This window comes from Dermochelys coriacea, chromosome 1 (assembly GCF_009764565.3).
Source record: "Dermochelys coriacea isolate rDerCor1 chromosome 1, rDerCor1.pri.v4, whole genome shotgun sequence".
In the NCBI taxonomy this organism is placed as follows: Eukaryota; Metazoa; Chordata; order Testudines; family Dermochelyidae; genus Dermochelys; species Dermochelys coriacea.
This window is the reverse complement of record NC_050068.2, coordinates 323114122-323133819: the sequence shown is the minus strand read 5'-3', so window position 1 is coordinate 323133819 and position 19698 is coordinate 323114122. Positions and strand designations below refer to the sequence as shown.

General features: G+C 41.9%; 1 protein-coding gene across 1 annotated transcript in view; it reads right to left on the bottom strand.

Moving 5' to 3' along the window:
* CELSR1 (cadherin EGF LAG seven-pass G-type receptor 1) overlaps positions 1-19698 on the bottom strand; it is a 292313-nt gene that overhangs the window by 46226 nt on the left and 226389 nt on the right. The window contains 11 exon segments of the mRNA XM_043507789.1: positions 1103-1197; positions 3554-3655; positions 4427-4609; positions 7730-8018; positions 10939-11051; positions 12037-12186; positions 12740-12874; positions 12877-12913; positions 13293-13406; positions 13773-13958; positions 14720-14886. Of these exon segments, the coding sequence (XP_043363724.1) occupies positions 1103-1197; positions 3554-3655; positions 4427-4609; positions 7730-8018; positions 10939-11051; positions 12037-12186; positions 12740-12874; positions 12877-12913; positions 13293-13406; positions 13773-13958; positions 14720-14886 (1571 nt within the window).

Below are 19698 nucleotides of genomic sequence, written 5' to 3'. Positions count from 1 at the left end.
TTTTGGTAATTAATTGATCTTTAATATTCACGGTAAATAGGCCTAATCCCCTGAGATAGGATATTAGATGGATGGGATCTGAGTTACCCAGGAAAGAATTTTCTGTAGTATCTGGCTGGTGAATCTTGCCCATATGCTCAGGGTTTAGCTGATTGCCATATTTGGGGTCGGGAAGGAATTTTCCTCCAGGGCAGATTGGAGAGGCCCTGGAGGTTTTTCGCCTTCCTCTGTAGCATGGGGCATGGTTGACTTGAGGGAGGCTTCTCTGCTCCTTGAAGTCTTTAAACCATGATTTAAGGACTTCAATAGCTCAGACATAGGTGAGGTTTTTCATAGGAGTGGGTGGGTGAGATTCTGTGGCCTGCGCTGTGCAGGAGGTTGGACTAGATGATCAGAATGGTCCCTTCTGACCTTAGTATCTATGAATCTATTATGGGACAGAGGAATCATCTGATCCAAACAGAAATACTACTGGGAAAGGAGGGGAGAGGACATTCAATGGAATGTGCATGACTGTCAGAGAAGGATAAAGGTTCTAAAGGGAAATGCAGGATCTGAACGTTCACACAGCTGGCAGAAGGAGCCTAGTGGTGTCAGGCTGGAGACTGGGATTATCTGAGATGATGAGCATTAGAAGCAGGAACTAGAGAAGATAACAGGGGTTGGGGATTTTATTTAGTATGTACATTAACATCATGTGGGTTTCCCAGCATGCAAGACAAAATCTGCCAAAGATGAGCATTTAGAAACAGGATGATGCATCTCCAAGGGCCTTTACCAACAAACAATTACTAAAACTCATAGGAAATTCTAATAAATCCCCAGGAAAATGTTGGGTCAGATATTCACTTGTAAATCAGTGTTATTCCACTGAAGTCAATGTATTAATGAAGTGTGATTGGGGGCCACAACAAATGTCTCAGTATTTGGACACTGATGTAAGCAAATACGAATACAGTCCTGTAGCCGTCCCCACATTTGGAAAGCTATATGCCTATTCATTTCTTCGTGTTCAAAGTATGTCTATTATGTGTAGATGCTACTGTGTATTGGACAGGTTGATAAGACTCTGGCCTGCTAAGAATAAGGAAACATTTCCTACCATGATTTTAAGATCCACAAAGCTAACGGTGGTACAGTTAAAAAGCTCAGGAGGGAGCCAGCCTTTCTCACTATTACAGTGCCGAACAGCATTCCCTGAAGAAAACAAAACAAAGGATTAACAAGACCTACAATAGTTCTGCACAAATCAATATAGAATTTGTTAGAAAATTAGCTTTTTACTTTCAAATCTCTTAAAGAAAAACACACATTTCACCTTGCAAACTAGCATTCCTCAGCCTCAGGAAAGTTACACAGTTTATTGTTGTTCATAAATAGATTTCTCCAACAATGGTCTACGTTAGCCTCCAGGTATCTGTCTAAACATGTCTCATGCTAGTTGCCAAAGCATCTTTTGAAGAATTAAGCAATTGTGAATCTAAGAAAGATTGTGCAATTCCTAAACACCAAAGATGAGAGAAACATCTATCCATTACAGGTGAGAATTCATTTGTTCATTCAGGTGGGTATCCTGGATAAATGCTAGCTGCGCTTCATAGAATCATAGAATATCAGGGTTGGAAGGGACCTCAGGAGGTCATCTAGTCCAACCCCCTGCTCAAAGCAGGACCAATCCCCAATTTTTGCCCCAGATCCCTAAATGGCCCCCTCAAGGATTGAACTCACAACCCTGGGTTTAGCAGGCCAATGCTCAAACCACTGAGCTATCCCTCCCCCCGACAACATGTGAGCACTGTAAATATTACAGGTAAGCACATTGTTCATAGTGAACACTTTAAGTGACAAATGTAAATTCCTTTTTTCATTTGGACTTGTTTGGAAGCAGCTTTCTATTTAATTTAATTTATTCATTATTTGAAATTATTTGCCAACTAATTTCTGCAGCGGTTTCTTGGTTTGTAGATTCCTTGTGAACAGCTGATTGTGGGTATTTGCTTTTCAAAATTTTAGCTATGTTCATTATCTCTGATTGGAAACAAAATCTCATGATATTGTTTCTGTTTCCTGACTGGCTGTGTGTGTGACCCAGGCTCAGGTTTCCAGTTCAAATATCCACATTTGCAAATAAAAAATTTGCTTTCTGCCGATGTTCTGGAATGTTCACTTAAAATTTTCTGTTTCCACAGACATCTCTGCCTGTTCTCTCATTTGCTAGAATATACACAAACAATCTCAATAGGAATGCAAATATCATTGATGAAAATTTATTTTGTGCAAAAATTTATATTAGTTGAAAATTTAAATAAAGTTAGTTAAAAAATTAAATTTACCCTACCCCCACCCTCGGGAAGTTCTCAGAACTGGAGACTCAAGGGCTACCAATTTTCCTCAAACATATGGAGTCAATGCTGATACTTCATGGTGCTACTTTTAAAAGTTATATAATCATTTACAGTTCATTCCACTTGGACAATGATAACAACAGATAAGAGTTGGCAAGTGTAGAAATGAGATAAGTAGTTACAGAGATTTCATTTCCCACAAAAAATTCTCCACAAGCTATGTGAGAATAATCTTATTTTAGTCCATTGTTGTAGTCTAGCAGACAAACATATTCAGTGAAACACTCACAGAAGCTAGTATTTGCTGTCCAAGAGCCTTTCTTTTCCCTTTTCTCTTCATTAATAATACTTATTTAAGAAAAAAGCTCATATTCTCCAAATATACAATGAATTTCAATAACAGAAACTTGCTCAGAAAGGTGCATTAGAATATTGTATAATTTTCTATTAGATTGTCATTCACTTGTCTCCTTCATCCCACACAGATACACTTTTATCTCATGTGATCCATCCATTAGATATAAAGGATAATAGTCATAACAAAATGTGGAAGCACGGATGTGTCCATTACAATCAATGTTTTATTTAGAAACATTAATGCAGCCCAAACCTGCAGCTGCTACTCCTCATACAGAAAGAGAAGTCATGTTTACATTCTTGATAAAATGCAATCATCAGGAATCTAAAATGATGCAGAAAGGTAAAGTGCTTGATGGAAAATTTTAGCTACATTTTACCTCTGAAGTTAAATTAGCAGAAATTTAGTAAAGCAAATACCATATAAGTACTCCACATTTTATCCCTGTCTACATGAGTTATATTGCTAAAGGTCATGTGTAATCCATTATACGCTGAAAACAAAACATAATAATTACTTTATACAGTGAATGGAAACTGAAACATTTGACTGTGCTCATTTACAGATATTGTTTTAGACTCTCTTTTCCATATTATATTCACTTGTTTGTTTATCTACTGCATTTTTAATGTTCTGCCTTTCATTTGTTAACCAGAATGTGCTTTAATTAATTCTTGATATGGAAGTTATACCTAGATAAATCCTTCAGCTTGTGACAACCACAAGCTACACTGTAATCTCTAGACTTTTAAAATAAATTCTTCTCTATGTATACAAGTTTTTTCACTCTCATTTTTTGCCATACCAGAGCTTCAGATAAAAATGTTAATGTTCTACCCAGTCAACTTACCCACTGATCCCTTGGGACATGGCACAGCAGCTGGCTGTCCAAACTTGGTCTGTGGCCACCAAATGCCAGCTTCAAATGCTTTGGGACACCCATTGTAAATCACTGTGACAGGAAAAAAGAAATAATCCAATTTTTCTAGCAATGTAAAGTTAGGGAAATAATAGTAAGAATACATTTACAGCTGCAGAAAGGCTTTCCCTTCACTTAGAACCTTACTGAAATCTTCAATAGCTTCCATAGGGAGCCATTTATATTTGTTCTCTTTCAAAACCAGGGTTCCCCAACCTTTAACCTGAGCGCTATTCAATTGTGCAAGCAAAGACTACATGCCAAGGAAGGGTCATTATTAATTTGGGACTCTGGATGTCACACCATACACACTGTATAACTTTAGCCACCTTTCTGGGCGTGAATTTCCACTTCACTTTACCCTGAGACCAAGAACCAACTGTCTGTGTGGGAAGATAAAATATACAAATAATCTGAAACATTATCAATGTGGCTTCATGGCTAGGCCAGCAGAGGGCAACCTAAGAGTGGTGCAATCATCTCCTCCTGCACAGACTCCTTTACATAACTGATCTTAACAGGCATAGGGAGCAGGAGGTGTTAGCGACTTGGTGCACAGCATCACAATTTAAGGTTACTATGATGCTAGCAGACGGATTCATGTATCTATGTCTCAGAAATAACAGGACAAGGAATGTTTTGCTTTTTTCTTAACTAGCACTTTCCTCATTTGGCATAAATTAGATAAAATATTAGCCTTAATTAATACTCTTCTATTTCTTTAGTAATAACACTTAATAACATTGAAAGTAATAACATGTTTTAAAAATGCTGGAAACAGTTGATGGCTGAAACGTATGGTACCTTCGCAGCCCTGAATGGTAACCTCAGCAAAAGGATTGTCGCAACGGTTACACTGTCGCCCAATCACCCCAGGTTTACAAGGACACTGTCCTGTCTCCCTGTCACAGGATCGAGTATGAGAACCAGAAGGGAAGCAGTCACATGGATAACAGGTGTCACTGCTTTGTGGCCTGTAGTAGTTGTCTGGAAAATAAAGAGATAGACATCAGTATTTTAATTCTGCCATATTTCTTATAACCCCTTATTAATTATATTTCTTAAGTTTTTCCTGGATGGCTTGTGAGTCTGAAAAGAAGAATTAATGAGCACCCAGACCCTATAATGTTGGGGGCTTTAAAAGTGCACAGATGAAGAGGTTATTTATTTACACAGTAACTTGAGTTTTTTGAGATGTTTTTCCCCTATGGGTACTCCACTATAGGATGTTCATGTATCTGTGCACGCTCAGCCAGAGACTGTGAAGCAACATCTGTGGGCATGCACCTATATAGAGCAGCTCCTCATGCTCCCATAGGAGGGCATAGGAGAGAGGCGCGGACCTGTCACCACTCAGTTCCTTCTCAATTGTGTAGCCAGAGACTCTGAAGCAGAGGGGAAGGAGGGCAGGAGGTGTAGCACCTAATAGGGACAAAACATCTCAAAGAACTCAAGTTACTGTACAAGTAAGTATCCTCTCCTTCTTCTTCATGTATATGTCCCTGTGAGTGCCCCACCATAGGAGGCTCCCAACCAGTAAATCAACATGCAGGTGGGTGCTGATGAGGCAAATCTGAGACAGTTGAAACACTGCATCATCAAAGGTAGCAATAGCCCTGGAAGCAGGTAAAATGGCATACTGCTTCGCGAATGTGAGAGCAGATCTGCAGATTTCTGCTATGCAACATCTTTCAAGAGGGCTATAGGTAAGACTGAGCCCTAGTGGAATGTGCTGTCACTCTGTATGGGGGCTGTATTCCAGCAGTCTCCTAGCACGTTAAGATTAAATTGAGAACCACTTTAACAGTCTTTGTGGGGAAATGGCTGTCCCATCACTCTTTCAGCAAAGGACACAAAGAGTCTGGGAGAGATCCTAAAGGTTTTGGTCCTGTCCAAGTAGAAGGCGAGAGCCCTTCTAATATCTATAGTGTGTTGGCTAGATTCCTTTCTGGAGCAGGAGGCTCTGGATAGAACACTGGTAGATGGAATTCCTGATTAACAAGGTATTCCGAAGAGACCTTAGGGAGGAAGCGGGGATGAGGAATTAGTGTGACCATGTCTCTGTAGGAGGTAGTGAATGGTGGGTCTGCCATGGGCACACCAAGTTCTCCCATTCATCTAGCTGAAGTGATGGCTATAAGGACTGAGAGCTTGAGGGAGAGGTGGAGGAGAGAACAGGTAGCCATTGGTTCAAAGGGAGAGGGGGCATTCCTTAAGGCACAGAGACCAAAATTAAGGTCCCATGGAGGAGCAGGGTTTCGTAAAAGGGGAAACAAGTTGTATGTCAGCCCTTAAAGAATCTGGTTGTGATAGAATGAGCAAAAACTGAGAAGCCCCCAGTGGGTGACTGGAAGGCTGGGATAGCTGCCAGGTATATTCTGACTGAGCTCACTGACAGACCCTGAGTCTCTAAGTCCAATAGGCAGGCTAGGATCTTGGAGAATGGAATTTCTAATCTTGAGACGAATGAAGAGAACACCTGAAATGGAAACGTTTCCACTTCTGAAGGTAAGTTTTGTGAGTAGTAGGTTTCCTGCTAGATAGGCGTACTGACTGGACATTATCTGAACAGGCAAGCTCCATGCTAGAGAACAATCTAGGAGCAATGCCTTCAGATTTGAAGATGAGATGTTGGGATGGTTCATGGTGCCCAACTTCTGTGACAAGAGATCCTGCTGGAGAGGAAGGCAGAGAGGCATTGCCACTGTGTGGTGGTGGAGATTCGAGAACTGCACCCATCTTGGCCATGACAGCGCTATGGGGGTAACTCTGGCTTTTTCCCTGTCTCCGTTTGAGCAAGGTCTTGAGAATTAGAGGTAGAGCGGGGGAAAGCATATTGCAGGATGCAGGGCCACAGTGTTATCAGAACATCTCCCAATGAATTGTGGCTGCATCCTTGCTTGGTGCAAAAAAGGCAACATTTCGTACTGGTTTGGCAGATGCTGTGGAAAACATAACCACTGAGCTCCCATTCATGGTCCTGACGGAAGTTCTTGCTTAGGGATTCTGAAGTTGTGTTCTGGAGACCTGGTAGATAAATTGCCAAGATTTCTATCTGATGTGAAATGTACCAGTTCCTCAGTTTTAGCGATTCTACGCATAAGGACTAGGATCTTGCTCCACCTTGTTGGCTTACATAATATGTTGCTGCCCTGTTATCCAGTGTTATCTTGATGGAGTGACTCTGTATGTTGTGAAGGAAGGGCTGATACACCCAGCGGACTGCTCTCAGTTCTAGAAAGTTGATGTAAAATGTTATCTCTTGCGTGGATCACTTGCCCTGAGCTGTGACCTCTTGGAAGTTGGCCCTCCAGCTGTCCATCGTGAGGGTTTTTGAGGATGGAGGGTGTGAAAATGGGATTCCCCTGCAGACTTTCAGTGGGTCCTTCTGCCATGGCAGAGAGTCCAGAACCTTCAGAGGTGCTATCAGGTGTTTGGAGAAACTATGCCTGTTTGGGGTGTACACAGTCCTCATCCACGTCTGAAAGCACCTGAGGTATGACAACGCAGGAGTCATGTGGCCCAAGAGTTTAAAGCAGGTCCTTGCAGTTGTTTGTGGGTTGTATTGTATTGTTGTGATTAGATCGGACATAATCTAGCCTCTCCTTGGACAGTTAGGCTTTGACACTTAGGGAGCCGAGAGAGGGTGCAATGAAATCTTTCCTCTGGATTGGAGTCAGTGTAGACCTCTTCCAATTGATACAGAGACCCAGGAACTGGCATAGGGCTAGTGCCTTCAGGGTTGCTGGCTGAATCTCTAGAGCTGACTGAACCTTGAGAAGCCAATCGTCCACATATGGGAATACTGCGATGCCCCACTGACGTAAGGAATCCGCTACTGCTGAGAGGACCTTGGTAAAGACCCTTGGGGCTGTGGAGAATCTGAAAGGGAGAACTTGGCACTGGCAATTATCTGAACCTATTATGAAATGTAGGAAAAACGTTTACCACCAGAAAATTAGGGTCAGGATGGGAGAAGTATTCCATTCTATGGACTGGAATATATTTATTATCCGCCCACCTACACATGAGAGGAAAAGTGTCAGGTGTTTGCCATAAAGAATGTGTAGGCCTCTTCTAGTGGGATCTGGAGGGATTCCACCGCACATTTCACTAGACCCTGGAAGGTCGTAAAGTCATCAGCATACGAGGGTAGTGGTGGCATTACCACTTCATCCAGGGAGGAGGACGAATTGGCAGATGGGGGTGAGCTTCTCTCAATCTGTAGTTCTTGCTCCTCTTGTGCCTCTCCCAGTACCTTAGGGGCATACGGGACGAGAAGATAGTCAGTTGGTGCCTGTGAGTGATGCAGTTCAGGTAGATCTTGGGGTTTCTTTCTAACTGGTATCTTGTAAAACTGTTCACCCAAGTGTCTCCAGGGGGTCCAGTAAGGCGACTGAGGAGGAAGGAGATAGAAGAAATGCCCCCAAGGGTATTCATATCCCCGAGGTCCAGGGCACCTGGCATGCTCCAGAAGGTCTTTTCAGTGAAGGAACTCAGGGGAATGTGATAGTACTGTACTGAGATAGGGTCTTTACCAAGATCTCAGAGACTGAAGTCTCCTACCTTCGGCTAAGGAGGGGGGCTCAGGCATTAGTGTCAGTACCCAGGGTTGGAAGTCTGACCAAAATACACATTGCAGCTGATGGAGCGGTACTGGGAAGGGGGCTATAGTAGAGCTCCTTAATAGGGAAGACTGGTTTGTCTGAAACCAGAAGGTTGTCCAGGGAAAAGGATCTGGAAGGTGGTGGGGGGCTGTGATAGCTTATGGTCAGTGTCTGAGTTCGTACTGGAGTCAGGAACATGGGTCGGTGCCTAGGAGGAGTTGGTGCATGTGGTACTGGAGAGGACAACGGGGCAGCTTCTCTGACCTTGGAGCGGTAGGAAGATGATGGTACCAGAGCGTGGGGAGAAACTCTGTGTATATCATGTGCCAAGAAGTGTCAGATGGTGCCGAGGGAGGAGCCCTCTGTACATGGAAGACTTCTCTGCACATGACTTCTTACATCAGAGGTGGGCAAACTACAGCCCGTGGGCCACATCCAGCCCACGGAACCGTCCTGCCTGGCCCTTGAGCTCCTGGCCGGGGAGGCTAGCCAGCCGCCGGCCCTGCCCCTGCTGTCCCCCTTCCTCCGCAGCCTCAGCTCGCCGCGACACCAGCACTCTGGGCGGCGGGGCTGTGAGCTCCTGCCGGGAAGTGCGGGTGGCATGGCTGGCTCTGGCCAGGTGGCACGGCTGCTAGTTCTGCTGCTCTGAGTGGCATGGTAAGGGGGTGGGGAATGGGGGGGTTGGATAAGGGGCAGGGGACAGGGAGCGGTTGGATGGGGTGGAGGTTCGGGGGGGGTCAGGGGACGGGAACAGGGAGGGATTAGATAGGTATGGGAGTCCTGGGGGGCCTGTCAGGGGGTGGAGGTGTGGATAAGGGTCGGGGCAGTCAGGGGACAGGGAGCAGCCTCTCTGTCTTCTCGAGACCTGCCTTTAAACCTTGAGCAGACCTTGTAATTTGATGGGATATGGGTGTCTCCAGAAGTGCCCATTACTACAAGGAAAACATCTGTGGCAGGTCTGTCAGGGCTTAAACCCCAGGGTTTTCAGTATAACCCGATGTGACAAAGCACTAAACCTAAAGTCCTGGAGGGGGAGGACCTCCTTTTGAATGCACAACTTGACCTAAATTAAATAAAAATAAGTAAATAAATAAATAAAGTGAGAACGAAAAAATCATAGTGAGAAAAGGTGGGAAGCTGTAGGCACCAAGTGCTCCCTCTTGAGCGACAGGCGGGTGAAAAGGAACCGAATGGTGGCGGGTCTGTCCCTTCCTATATGGCCTTCGTATGAGAGCATAAAGAGGTGCTCTGCACAGGTGCAGGCCCAGAGATGCTGCTTTACAGTCTCTGGTCGAGAGTGCACAGGTGCTCACATATCCTGTGGTGGAGCAACCATACCGGCATGTACGTGAAGAAGAATTATCCTATTATTATCACTGCTCATAACAAGTATGGAAAATAGTTTCTGTTAACTTTTGTCTCTACTGTAACTGATACAGCTGATGATATTGCTTATCATCATCATTAGTTCCTTCTAATATCCAGGAGTGCCTTTGCCTTCATTCTATTATACTTTTCTCTTCATTTAAGCCTAATTGAAAAAAATGATATTGGCCATCAACCTCTTAAAGAAGGTACAATTTATACTGACAATTTATAAGGTACAATGAACTGTGTAAACAGTAGGTCACTGCATGGCAAAAAGCCACAGGATCCTGAACATGAAAGCTCTATGTGGAGAGAACTCCCAGAGAAGTCAATGGGAGGTCTGCATGCAGAGTACTTGCAGCATCTGACCACGGTTTGCAAAAATGAGTGTAACTTACATGCCAAAAGATGAGCTTGCTTCATCTTACACAAGTCTGTTAGTTGTTTCTTCAGCTCCACCCTCCTTCTGCCACCCTCCTTCTGACTTATGCAGATGCCTTATGCCTTATGGTGTGAAAATTACTCTTACTTGCATACCCACAGAATATCCAGCTAGCACAGAATACACTGCTTTACTTTTACACCCACATACTGGTGACCCAAAGCCTGGCCAATTGACACCATTACTGTTAACACTGAATTTTCTATAATGTAATCATGTAGGGCCTGATCCCCAGCTCTGCTGAGTTTATGTTCAGAACTGAGGGGTAGAGTGGAGGGCCACCTTTCTGTCTCCTGATCTTAAAGTCAAACTTTGCTCTTACATATACATGATTTCAGTAAGGCTTTTGACGCAGTCATATGTGACATTCTCACAAGCAAACTTGGGAAATATGATCTGGATGAAATTACTATAAAATGGGTGTGTAATTGGTTGAAAAACGAAACAGAAAGTTTTAAGTTTACACAGAGCTCTTCTTCAGGTCTAGACCAGACCAGACCTGAAGAAGAGCACTGTGTAAGCTTGAAAGCTTGTCTCTATCACCAACAGAAGTTGGTCCAATAAAATATATTACCTCACCCAACCTGTCTCTTTGAGAGTGGGCTCATCATATTCTGATCTTATCAAGACCATTATAAAACAGAGGATCAGAATCTGGCCCCTTATTCTCTCTCCTTTGATTGCAATAATATAGTTAGTAATGGAAAGAAAAGCTGCATTATATGGCTAAAATGAAGGACTAATATCAGAAAAATATATGATTCCCTATGAAAAATAATTATGTTCTATATGATACAAAGCACAATTGTGCAGGAATGTATATTTTATATTGCAGTTATCCAACTTATTATGTTTTAACTTGAAGAATATTTCCACTAAACAGAAATTCTTTTGCTTACCTTACACTGACACTCTCCATTAGTCTTATTACAGTCAGGATCAAATCCTTTACTGATCTCGCAATTACATGGACCACAAATGGGATTTCCCCACCAGCCTCTGGGACAAGCAAGTCAATTCTACAAAAATAAAACAAAATAGAAAGGAGGCTCTTTTAAGTTCACTTCTGAGAGGAAAAAAGGCACTGGGCTAAAATTTGCTCATACTTACATTACTGAGAGTATAATTTGCCCCAGTGCTGTTGCCACAATTCAGCACATACAATAAAAAATAGAAACAGCTTTTGTTCTGCAAGATCATTTCTCAAACTGGCATTGAGTCCAGCTCCTCTCTCTTCAGTCTTAGACAACACTCCTGATTCTGTGCATCCCAATAACCTCCTCCCTGATGCTTATTTATGGCAAGACAGGCTGCTTTCAGTGCATTAAGACAGCAGGTTGAATTCTGTTATTCCCTGCAATTGCAGGGCTAGTATTCTTATGTATTTTTATGAGTAAAATGTAAATGATGAGTGCTAAAGGATTATAACAGGAGTTTTTGTAAGTGATGCCAATTGGAATATCTGCCTTTCTGGTCTAGACAATGCGACTGGTTTTGGAAACCCCGCAACCAATATGTGTAGCTGTACAATGCAACAACAGAGAGGGTCCAGGTTGCAGTTTCCAAGAGGACTGATAGGGCAGATGAAAACATACAAGCGACACACAAAAGGGGACAAACACAATACATTACATGAGACTTTCCATTTTCCATGGACTTCATGAATTATCCATATTGCACTCAAATGGGACAATAGATGAGAAAGTGCTAGGTTGCTGTTTGCCTCTCCATGGCCACCTTGCTCCTTACCAGAGGGAAGGGGTAGGATACCAAGGAGCTCCTGTTCTGTAGAACTCTTAAGTTCTACAGGAACAGAGCTGAACTCTTGCTGTGCTTAGGAGCCCTGCAGGACAAGGGATCTGCCAACCTTTATTGTTATCAGCTCTCAAATGACAAGGGGAATTTTTGTTGAAACGAAAAAGGGGGGCCATTGCCTTATGCTCACAGAAGGAATAGGGGAACTGGGAAAGATCAAGACATTGAACAGTAAAAATAATTCTCTTACTTGCTCTCACAGTATTGCCCATAATAGCTTTGTCCACATTCACAGGTGTACCCATGGGATGAGCTAGGTTTACGGACACAGGTGGAGACATGCTCACATGGGTTCAGGTTACATACATCAACACAGTCTCTCCCAAAGTACCCTGGAGAGACAAGGTTATAAGATTACAGCACCCAATGTAATTTATGATTTGCATGTCTCAGAAAGACCATCTATTTTAAGCTTATACACTAATAACACATCGTGGATAATCAGTAGATTTCCCCAGAGATACTGTCAAAAAAGATCACTTTTTATTGCGAGGGGGAAAAAAGGGTAACAGGCTATACTTTACAACAGTTGGCAAAAACACTTTGGGTGCCCTGGGATCAATAGCTTCTGATTGCTTGCTCAGGTCATGTGTTACAAATAGCTCTATATTCTCTTTCTGCAAGTTCAGGAGGTGACTGAACTTACGCAGGCCCACACCTCAAAATGAAGACTGAAGAGAAAAGTTTCAAAATGTCCCTTCGGAGCCTTTGGGTGTAAAACATAAATCTAACACTTGAAAAGTTTGTGTGAGAAATACAAGATCACAGGGAAGATGAACTTAAAAAAATCCCAAATAATATCAAAGCCCTTTGCAACATAACTAAAACCCAACACAATTCCAATGCTCTAACTCTTATGCCCAATTTTCATGCAGACTTCTTTACCTGGGTCACAGACACAGGAGTAGCTGTCCCAGTCATCAGTGCAGTAGCTGTGTTGGGGACATGGACTGGAATCACAAGGGTTGTTTACTTCGCAGCCTTCCTTTATATTGATCTTGATTGCCTGTTTCATGCTCACGTAGCTACATTCGTAGAAGTCTCCCCCATTCTTACTCCCTGAACACAGAAAAACAGTAACTTCAACTAAGAGATTCTTCCTAGGATATAGTGGTACATATACCGAACAATGCATCTCACTAACTTCTTTAATCTTCCAGTTTTTTATATACATGTGATCTGCTTAGTCAGGTGCCATATTTTTTTTAAAAGTGTTGGACTTTGATTTAAACCAAGAAGGGAAAGAAGAAATTTCTTGAGGTCAAAAGAGACTAGATTCCTACATGAAGAAAAGGGCAATATTTAATATTTTGGTGCTTGCATATGTTATAAGGATTTAAAAGTTATCCAGAAAACAAAACTCAGGAGGAAAAGGATAATAAATTATTCTTTCAGGTATCTTCTCATAAATGCAAGCTACAACATATGTTATTCTTACCTGCATACAGCCATAAAAACCCTGCTGCACTGAGACTTGATCTCCAGAGATACCTCCCACAATGATGCTTTTCATTTTGAGTCCAGGAAGCTGATTTCCAATCTGCACAGTGCTCTGTTAAAGAAACAAAAGGACAGTGGATAAGGAGGTTATTGCACTATTATCCTTTCCAAGACAGAGACTGGCTTTCCTTACAGATGCACTAATCTGATAGCAATTGACAGTAGGCTAAAATAGAAAAATTTACTAACGAAATGAAGAGCTATTTATCTGATCTTAATTTCACAGGCATGGTCAAAAGTTAAAACTCCACTGATTTCAACGGGATTACACGAAGTGTAAGTCACTGAAGAATCTGAACCATACACTGCTTGCAGTAGGAGCAGTATATGGTATTTGTTTACCATCCCTTCCCCATTCCCTTCTGTTTAAAGGCCCTCTGGATGATGAAAGAAAGGCCAAGTTCTGATGCTATCTCACCTGATACATCCCATAATCCAAGGACATAACAGCCAGGTACTTGATGTCTTTGCCATCTTTAGCACTCTTTAACTCTATTAACAAATGATGCCATTCACCATCACTGACTCGTGACTGGGTCATCTTCAAACTAGCAACCTGGTTCAGGCCGTTGTAAACTTCAAATTGCACATAGTTGTTCAAGATCTGCAGGAAACAAATATCATCTCTATTCATGCTGAAATACTGAATTATTCTTAGATGAAGCTCACAATGGACCACCACTATGAGTGCAGGCAAACAATGCTTCTTAGAGTAACGAGCTGCAACCTGGGAAAACTTGTAAGTGGTACAGTTGCAAAACCTCCCAACACCATTTAGGGAATTCTGCTTCTCAACCCACACAGAAAGAGAAGGAGAAGAAGAAGAAAATGACAAAGACAAAATGAGGAAGAAGAAGAAAAAAAATGATATGGCGTCGAATTACAAACACAAGTCAAATCTTTGTGTTAGGACAGAATTCAGCACATCTTGGATAGTGAGGCTAACTTTCTCAATAACTGAATTAGCACTAAAAGTGCTTATATTCAATTTCAATCTATACTTTCAGTTTATTAAGGGAAAGAGTAAATACAATGGGCAGGTGAACACAGCGGACATCGTTGGTTGACTACTACCTCTGTCTACATGTATTTCATGATAAGTAGAACAGAGTTCTTCCAGTTTATATTAACATATACTTATACTTCCCAAGTTTTTGCATTTTATAGAAATACATCTTGTTACACAAAGCTTTTGAACTGTAAAGTGACCCAGGGGAACAAGGGTGATGACATCTACAGGATTTGATGTTACATATGTTACTTTTAGCTACATGCATGAAGATACATATTCAGTTTAGCCCTGTCAGTTCATATTTGGGGAAATTTTCTGAATCCTGTTCCAGATTAAGAATGCCACACACTTACCTGAATGTTGATCTTGGATGAAGTTCCTGCATTAGCTTGCATTAACATTCCATTAACTTTCCAGGTCCTGAACATGAGTCCAATGTACCATGGTACAGAGATAGTAATATCAAGGTCACTCCAGACAATAATGCTCTCACCACTGAAACGCTGGGGAGAAGGCATTACTGTAAATCAAGATACAAGAGATTAAAAACAAAATTTTCAATCTTTTAACACAAGGACTTAGAGCAAAAACAATACGATTTGCCATGAGTTTTTCATCTGAAATTTGCTTTCATAAATGGTCCCTATTCATTACTTATGTAAGAAGGAGATATAGAACACTGAAGCCAACAGGGGTTGCTCCTGCTTATGTCAGGGCTAAATTTGGCCATACTTCTATATAGCAAGCAACCGATCTATTACCATAGATACTACAATTGTCCTGATAATAATTATATCATTTGCCAACAGTTACCACATATCATGGCTATCACAGTTATTTCCTGTTTTAAATCCAGAAAAGAGACTGTAGTATCTCGGAAAACATTATCTGGTAACTGTTGTCTTCATAATGGTGACCACCTGATTTTGCCTACAGTAAAAATGAAGCCCTAAATCATAATACAAATAGGTTTGGGCTATTGATTTTCTCCATATATAATGATTTCTCTATATCTGATGAAAATTAAGTTCTATTGTTTGTTTTATTTAGTCTAATGTTGTTACTGTGTTTATGTATATCATTGCTAATGATATGGAATCCAAAACCAAATTAAAATACTGTAAATGTGTTTTGTCCCATAGTCAAGAGTCAAGAACTGCTAAAAATGTGCAGCTGTTTTTGAACTGGGCCATAAAAATAGAGAAAGTGATGGAGATACAGAATCATGGTTGTCTGTTAAATAACATTTTTTTGTCTTATTGAAGGGTTCAGCTCAAGACTGAAAGCAGATCTTCATTAACATCTTATACTAAAACCAGTCTTTCTTCTTTTCTATGATGTGTTAACAAACTCCTTTTATAAAAGAAGTGTGTTATAAAACTATAAAAATATTGTCATAATATCTGCACAAGATTTTATTAGTATAAATATCTTAATAACATGAAAGTACCTCAGGAAAATTTGTAGGATACCACAATGGCAAGAAACAATATAGTATTACGGACTTTATTAGCAGTTTATGCTTCATTTTATTGTTATTAAGTCAGTATGTTTTCTTATGAAATCACCAGTACCTCCATATTTTTGCCGGTTGCCTCAGGTATATAGAAAATAACTGAAGACATCTTTACTAAAGCTAAATAAAACCTCTGGGTGCTACTATGTTACAGAGAGAGATGTTTCAGGAGAGAGAAATTAAATAAAAAACCCAGCTATTATCTGTATTGTAATGGTTGTTGTTGGAGATGTAATGCAGACGTGTATTCCACATAGGTGTGCGTGCGCCAGTGCACTGGAGCTAGAGAATTTTGCTTAACAGTACCTGTAGTGGTGGCACTTGTATCCCATGGCCATATACCCTACCCTGGCTATTATGAGGTGGCACTGCCTGTCTCCTACGTTCCTTCGCACCAAACCTCAAGAACATAGACTCCAGTGTAGAGGGATGGATGGTGGTTGTGGAATGCATTTCTGCATCACATCTCAAAGAACAATCGTTACAATACAGGTAAGTAACTATTTTTTTCTTCTTTGAGTAGATGCAGCTGTGTATTCCATGTAGGTGACTCACAAGCAGTACTGCAGGTGGGGCTCAAAGTCTATTTAAACAAGGATTGCAGGACTGCCTTCCCAAAGTTTGCATCTGCTCTGGATGCAGCGGGTAATGGCATAATGGCTCGTAACCTATGTACAGATGACCAAGTGGCAGCCCTGAAAATGTCCAATACTGGAACGTCACTTAAAAACACATCAAAGTAGCTTGCACTCTCGTAGAATGAGCTCACACCCTTTGAGGGGCCATGGTCAGACTACTTTGTATGCTGTCTTGATACAGGAAGTTATCCACCTAGAGATCCTTTGCTAAGAGACTGTCTGTCCCTTCATTTGGTCTGCATATGACACAAAACAGATGAGGCAAAGTGGGAAAAGGTTAAGTCCTGTCCAGGTAAAAGGCTAGACATTGCCTGACAGCCAGCGTTTGGAGATGTTGCTCCTCCGGGCTTGAATGAGGCTTAGGAAAGAACACAGGTAAATATATCACCTGATTCAAATGAAACTAGGAGGCCACTTTAGATAAAAACTTAGGGTGTGGCGACAAGGTCACTTTGTCTTTGGAGAACTATGTGTAAGGAGCGTCTGCAATCAAAGCCTGCAGCTCATACACTCTCTCTGCAGATGTTATTGCCACTATGAATGCAATTTTTTGACACAAAAGAGAAAAAGAAGAAAATGCCTAAAGCGCAAATGGAGGCCCTATCAGAGTCGCTAGGACCGTATTAAGGTCCCACAAAGGAACTAGTTCTCTCACCGGCAGGTGGAGACGACGGTCTCCTTTCAAGAACCTTGCTACCATGGTATTCAAAAATACTGACCTCCCATGGATGGGTGGGTGAAATGCTGAGTCACCACCAGGTGCACACTCAGTGAGCTATGTGCAAGACACGATGACTAACACTGTAACAAATGTAAAAGTATAATTAGGCAGACCAAAAAAGCATTTGAAGCTCAACTAGTGAAAGACACAAAAATTAACAGCAATTTTTTTTTAAGTACGTCAGAACCAGGAAACCTGCCAATCAGTGAGGCCACTGGACAATCGATGTGCTAACGAAGCACTCAAGGAAGACAAGGCTGTTGCGGAGAAGTTAAATGAATTCTTTGCATCAGTCTACACTGCAGAGGATGTGAGGGAGAGTCCCAAACCGGAGCTATTCTTTTTGGGTGACAAATCTGAGTAACTGCCCAGATTGAGGGGTTTTGGAACAACTGATAAATTAAACAGTAGTAAGTCACCAGGACCGGATATTATTCACCTGAATTCTGAAGGAATTCAATATGAAATTGCAGAACTACTAACTGTGGTACATAATCCAACCTCTGTACAAGATGAATCATGGACACCTAATGTGATGCTGATATTTTTAAAGGCTCCAGAGGCAATCGTGGCAATTACAGGCTGGTAAGCCTAACTTCAGTATCGGGCAAAACTGATTGAAACTGTAGCCAAGAACAGAATTATCTGACAGATAGTTGAACCTGATATGGTGGGAAGAGTTAACATGGCTTTTCTAAGGGAAATCCTGCCTGACCAATCTATTAGAATTCTGTGAGGGTGTCAACAAACAAGTGGACAAGGGTGATTCAGCAGATATCGTGTACTTGGACTTTCAGAAAGCCTTTGACAAGCCCTGGGATAATTCTGGTCAGTTATGGGACTTCCTCTCAGCATCCCTGAAGCGGGTGAGTGGTGGGAAGATCGCAGCACTGGAATGTGGAGTAGCCTCATTCACCAAGTCCAAAGGTGACTGCTGACCAGATGTGGGCCTTGGTGCCAAAATAGCCCTCATGGCCTGCTTGGAGGTGCTGCTTCAAGTGAAAGTCTCTGGCCATCTGGTTGCTTTTGGTGAACAACTTACAGATAGAATATGGCTCCCTTGTGTGCCCCTCACCTAAACACAGCAAGCACCTGCTGTTTGGGGGGTCACTATTAGGAATCGATGCTCTCCCCGCCCCATGATGGGCAGTGCTTGAACCTTGGAGTGGGTGTCACACAGGAAATCCTAACTAAATCTAACTTAACCTTTACTAACACTATCCACAGTACAGTAGAACCTCAGAGTTACGAACACCAGAGTTATGAACTGAGCGGTCAACCACACACCTCATTTAGAACTGGAAGTACACAATCAGGCAGCAGCAGAAACCAAAAGGAAAAAAGAAGGCAAGTACAGTACGGTATTGTGTTAAACGTAAACTACTTTAAAAAAGAGGAAAGCAGCAGTTTTCTTCTGCACAGTAAAGTTTCAAAGCCTTGTATAAGTCAATATTCAGTTGTAAACATTTGAAAGAACATAATATTTTGTTCAGAGTTATGACATTGTAGAGTTACGAACAACCTCCATTCCCGAGGGGTTCATAATTCTGATGTTCTATTGTACTACTAACTATATTAAAAACTACATACACGAAGGGAAATTCTCAGAAAAACTGAGATAGAGAAGGTGAGGTGAAAACACACACAGCTCTGACTCCAGTCAGAGCAGGCAGTGAGAAGGAACTGAGGGGAGGGTTGGGGCAGTGCTGCTTCATATAGCAAAGGGAGGGGCTACAGCCCTAAGGCACAAGTGCCACCCTTTCGGGTACGGCTAGGCAAATTTCTCCAGCTCCAGTGAGCTGCGCTTGCACAGTACGTGGCTGCATATACATGAAGAACTATATACGTATCTCTTTTGGTGTTGAAGTGGTAAACAAAGCAGGCAGTACAAGGGTGTTAATTTGCCCCAGGTATCTCGGATTACTTGATTCTAATGAATAGATTAAGCACAAAGGAAATGGCTCTGAGGCAACAGGACACTTTTAATGAATTTCAAATCTTCCAGAGCCAGGTTGGCGAGTTGTCTGAATTACCCAACCTTTAGGCAGCGAGTATGCTCTTGTGCAACTAATAAAATATCTGCCGTAGCAACACAGAAGTGAATGCTCATAGCATTGCCCCAATCTCTAATCTTGAGCGAATATACTTTACGCAGTGAACCACTGGGCACAGCCTTCAGTGAAAAGCACCTTATTGTCAGAGTTATGTCCTGCAGTTAGGTCCCCATCCTGCAACACTCAAGTACATGTAACTCCCACTGAAGTAGATGGGAATTTTGTGTGTGCAGAGACTGCAGGATCAGGCCCTTAAAACAGATGCTCTACAGTACATACCGGTAGATGACAGACGTACATGTTCACCTCAAGGGATATTAGAACCGTAAGGCTTAAGTTGTTGCTTGCAATTGAAACACAGTCCTCTAATTAGTCGTGCCTCTTTTCTAACACCCAAGTTTTC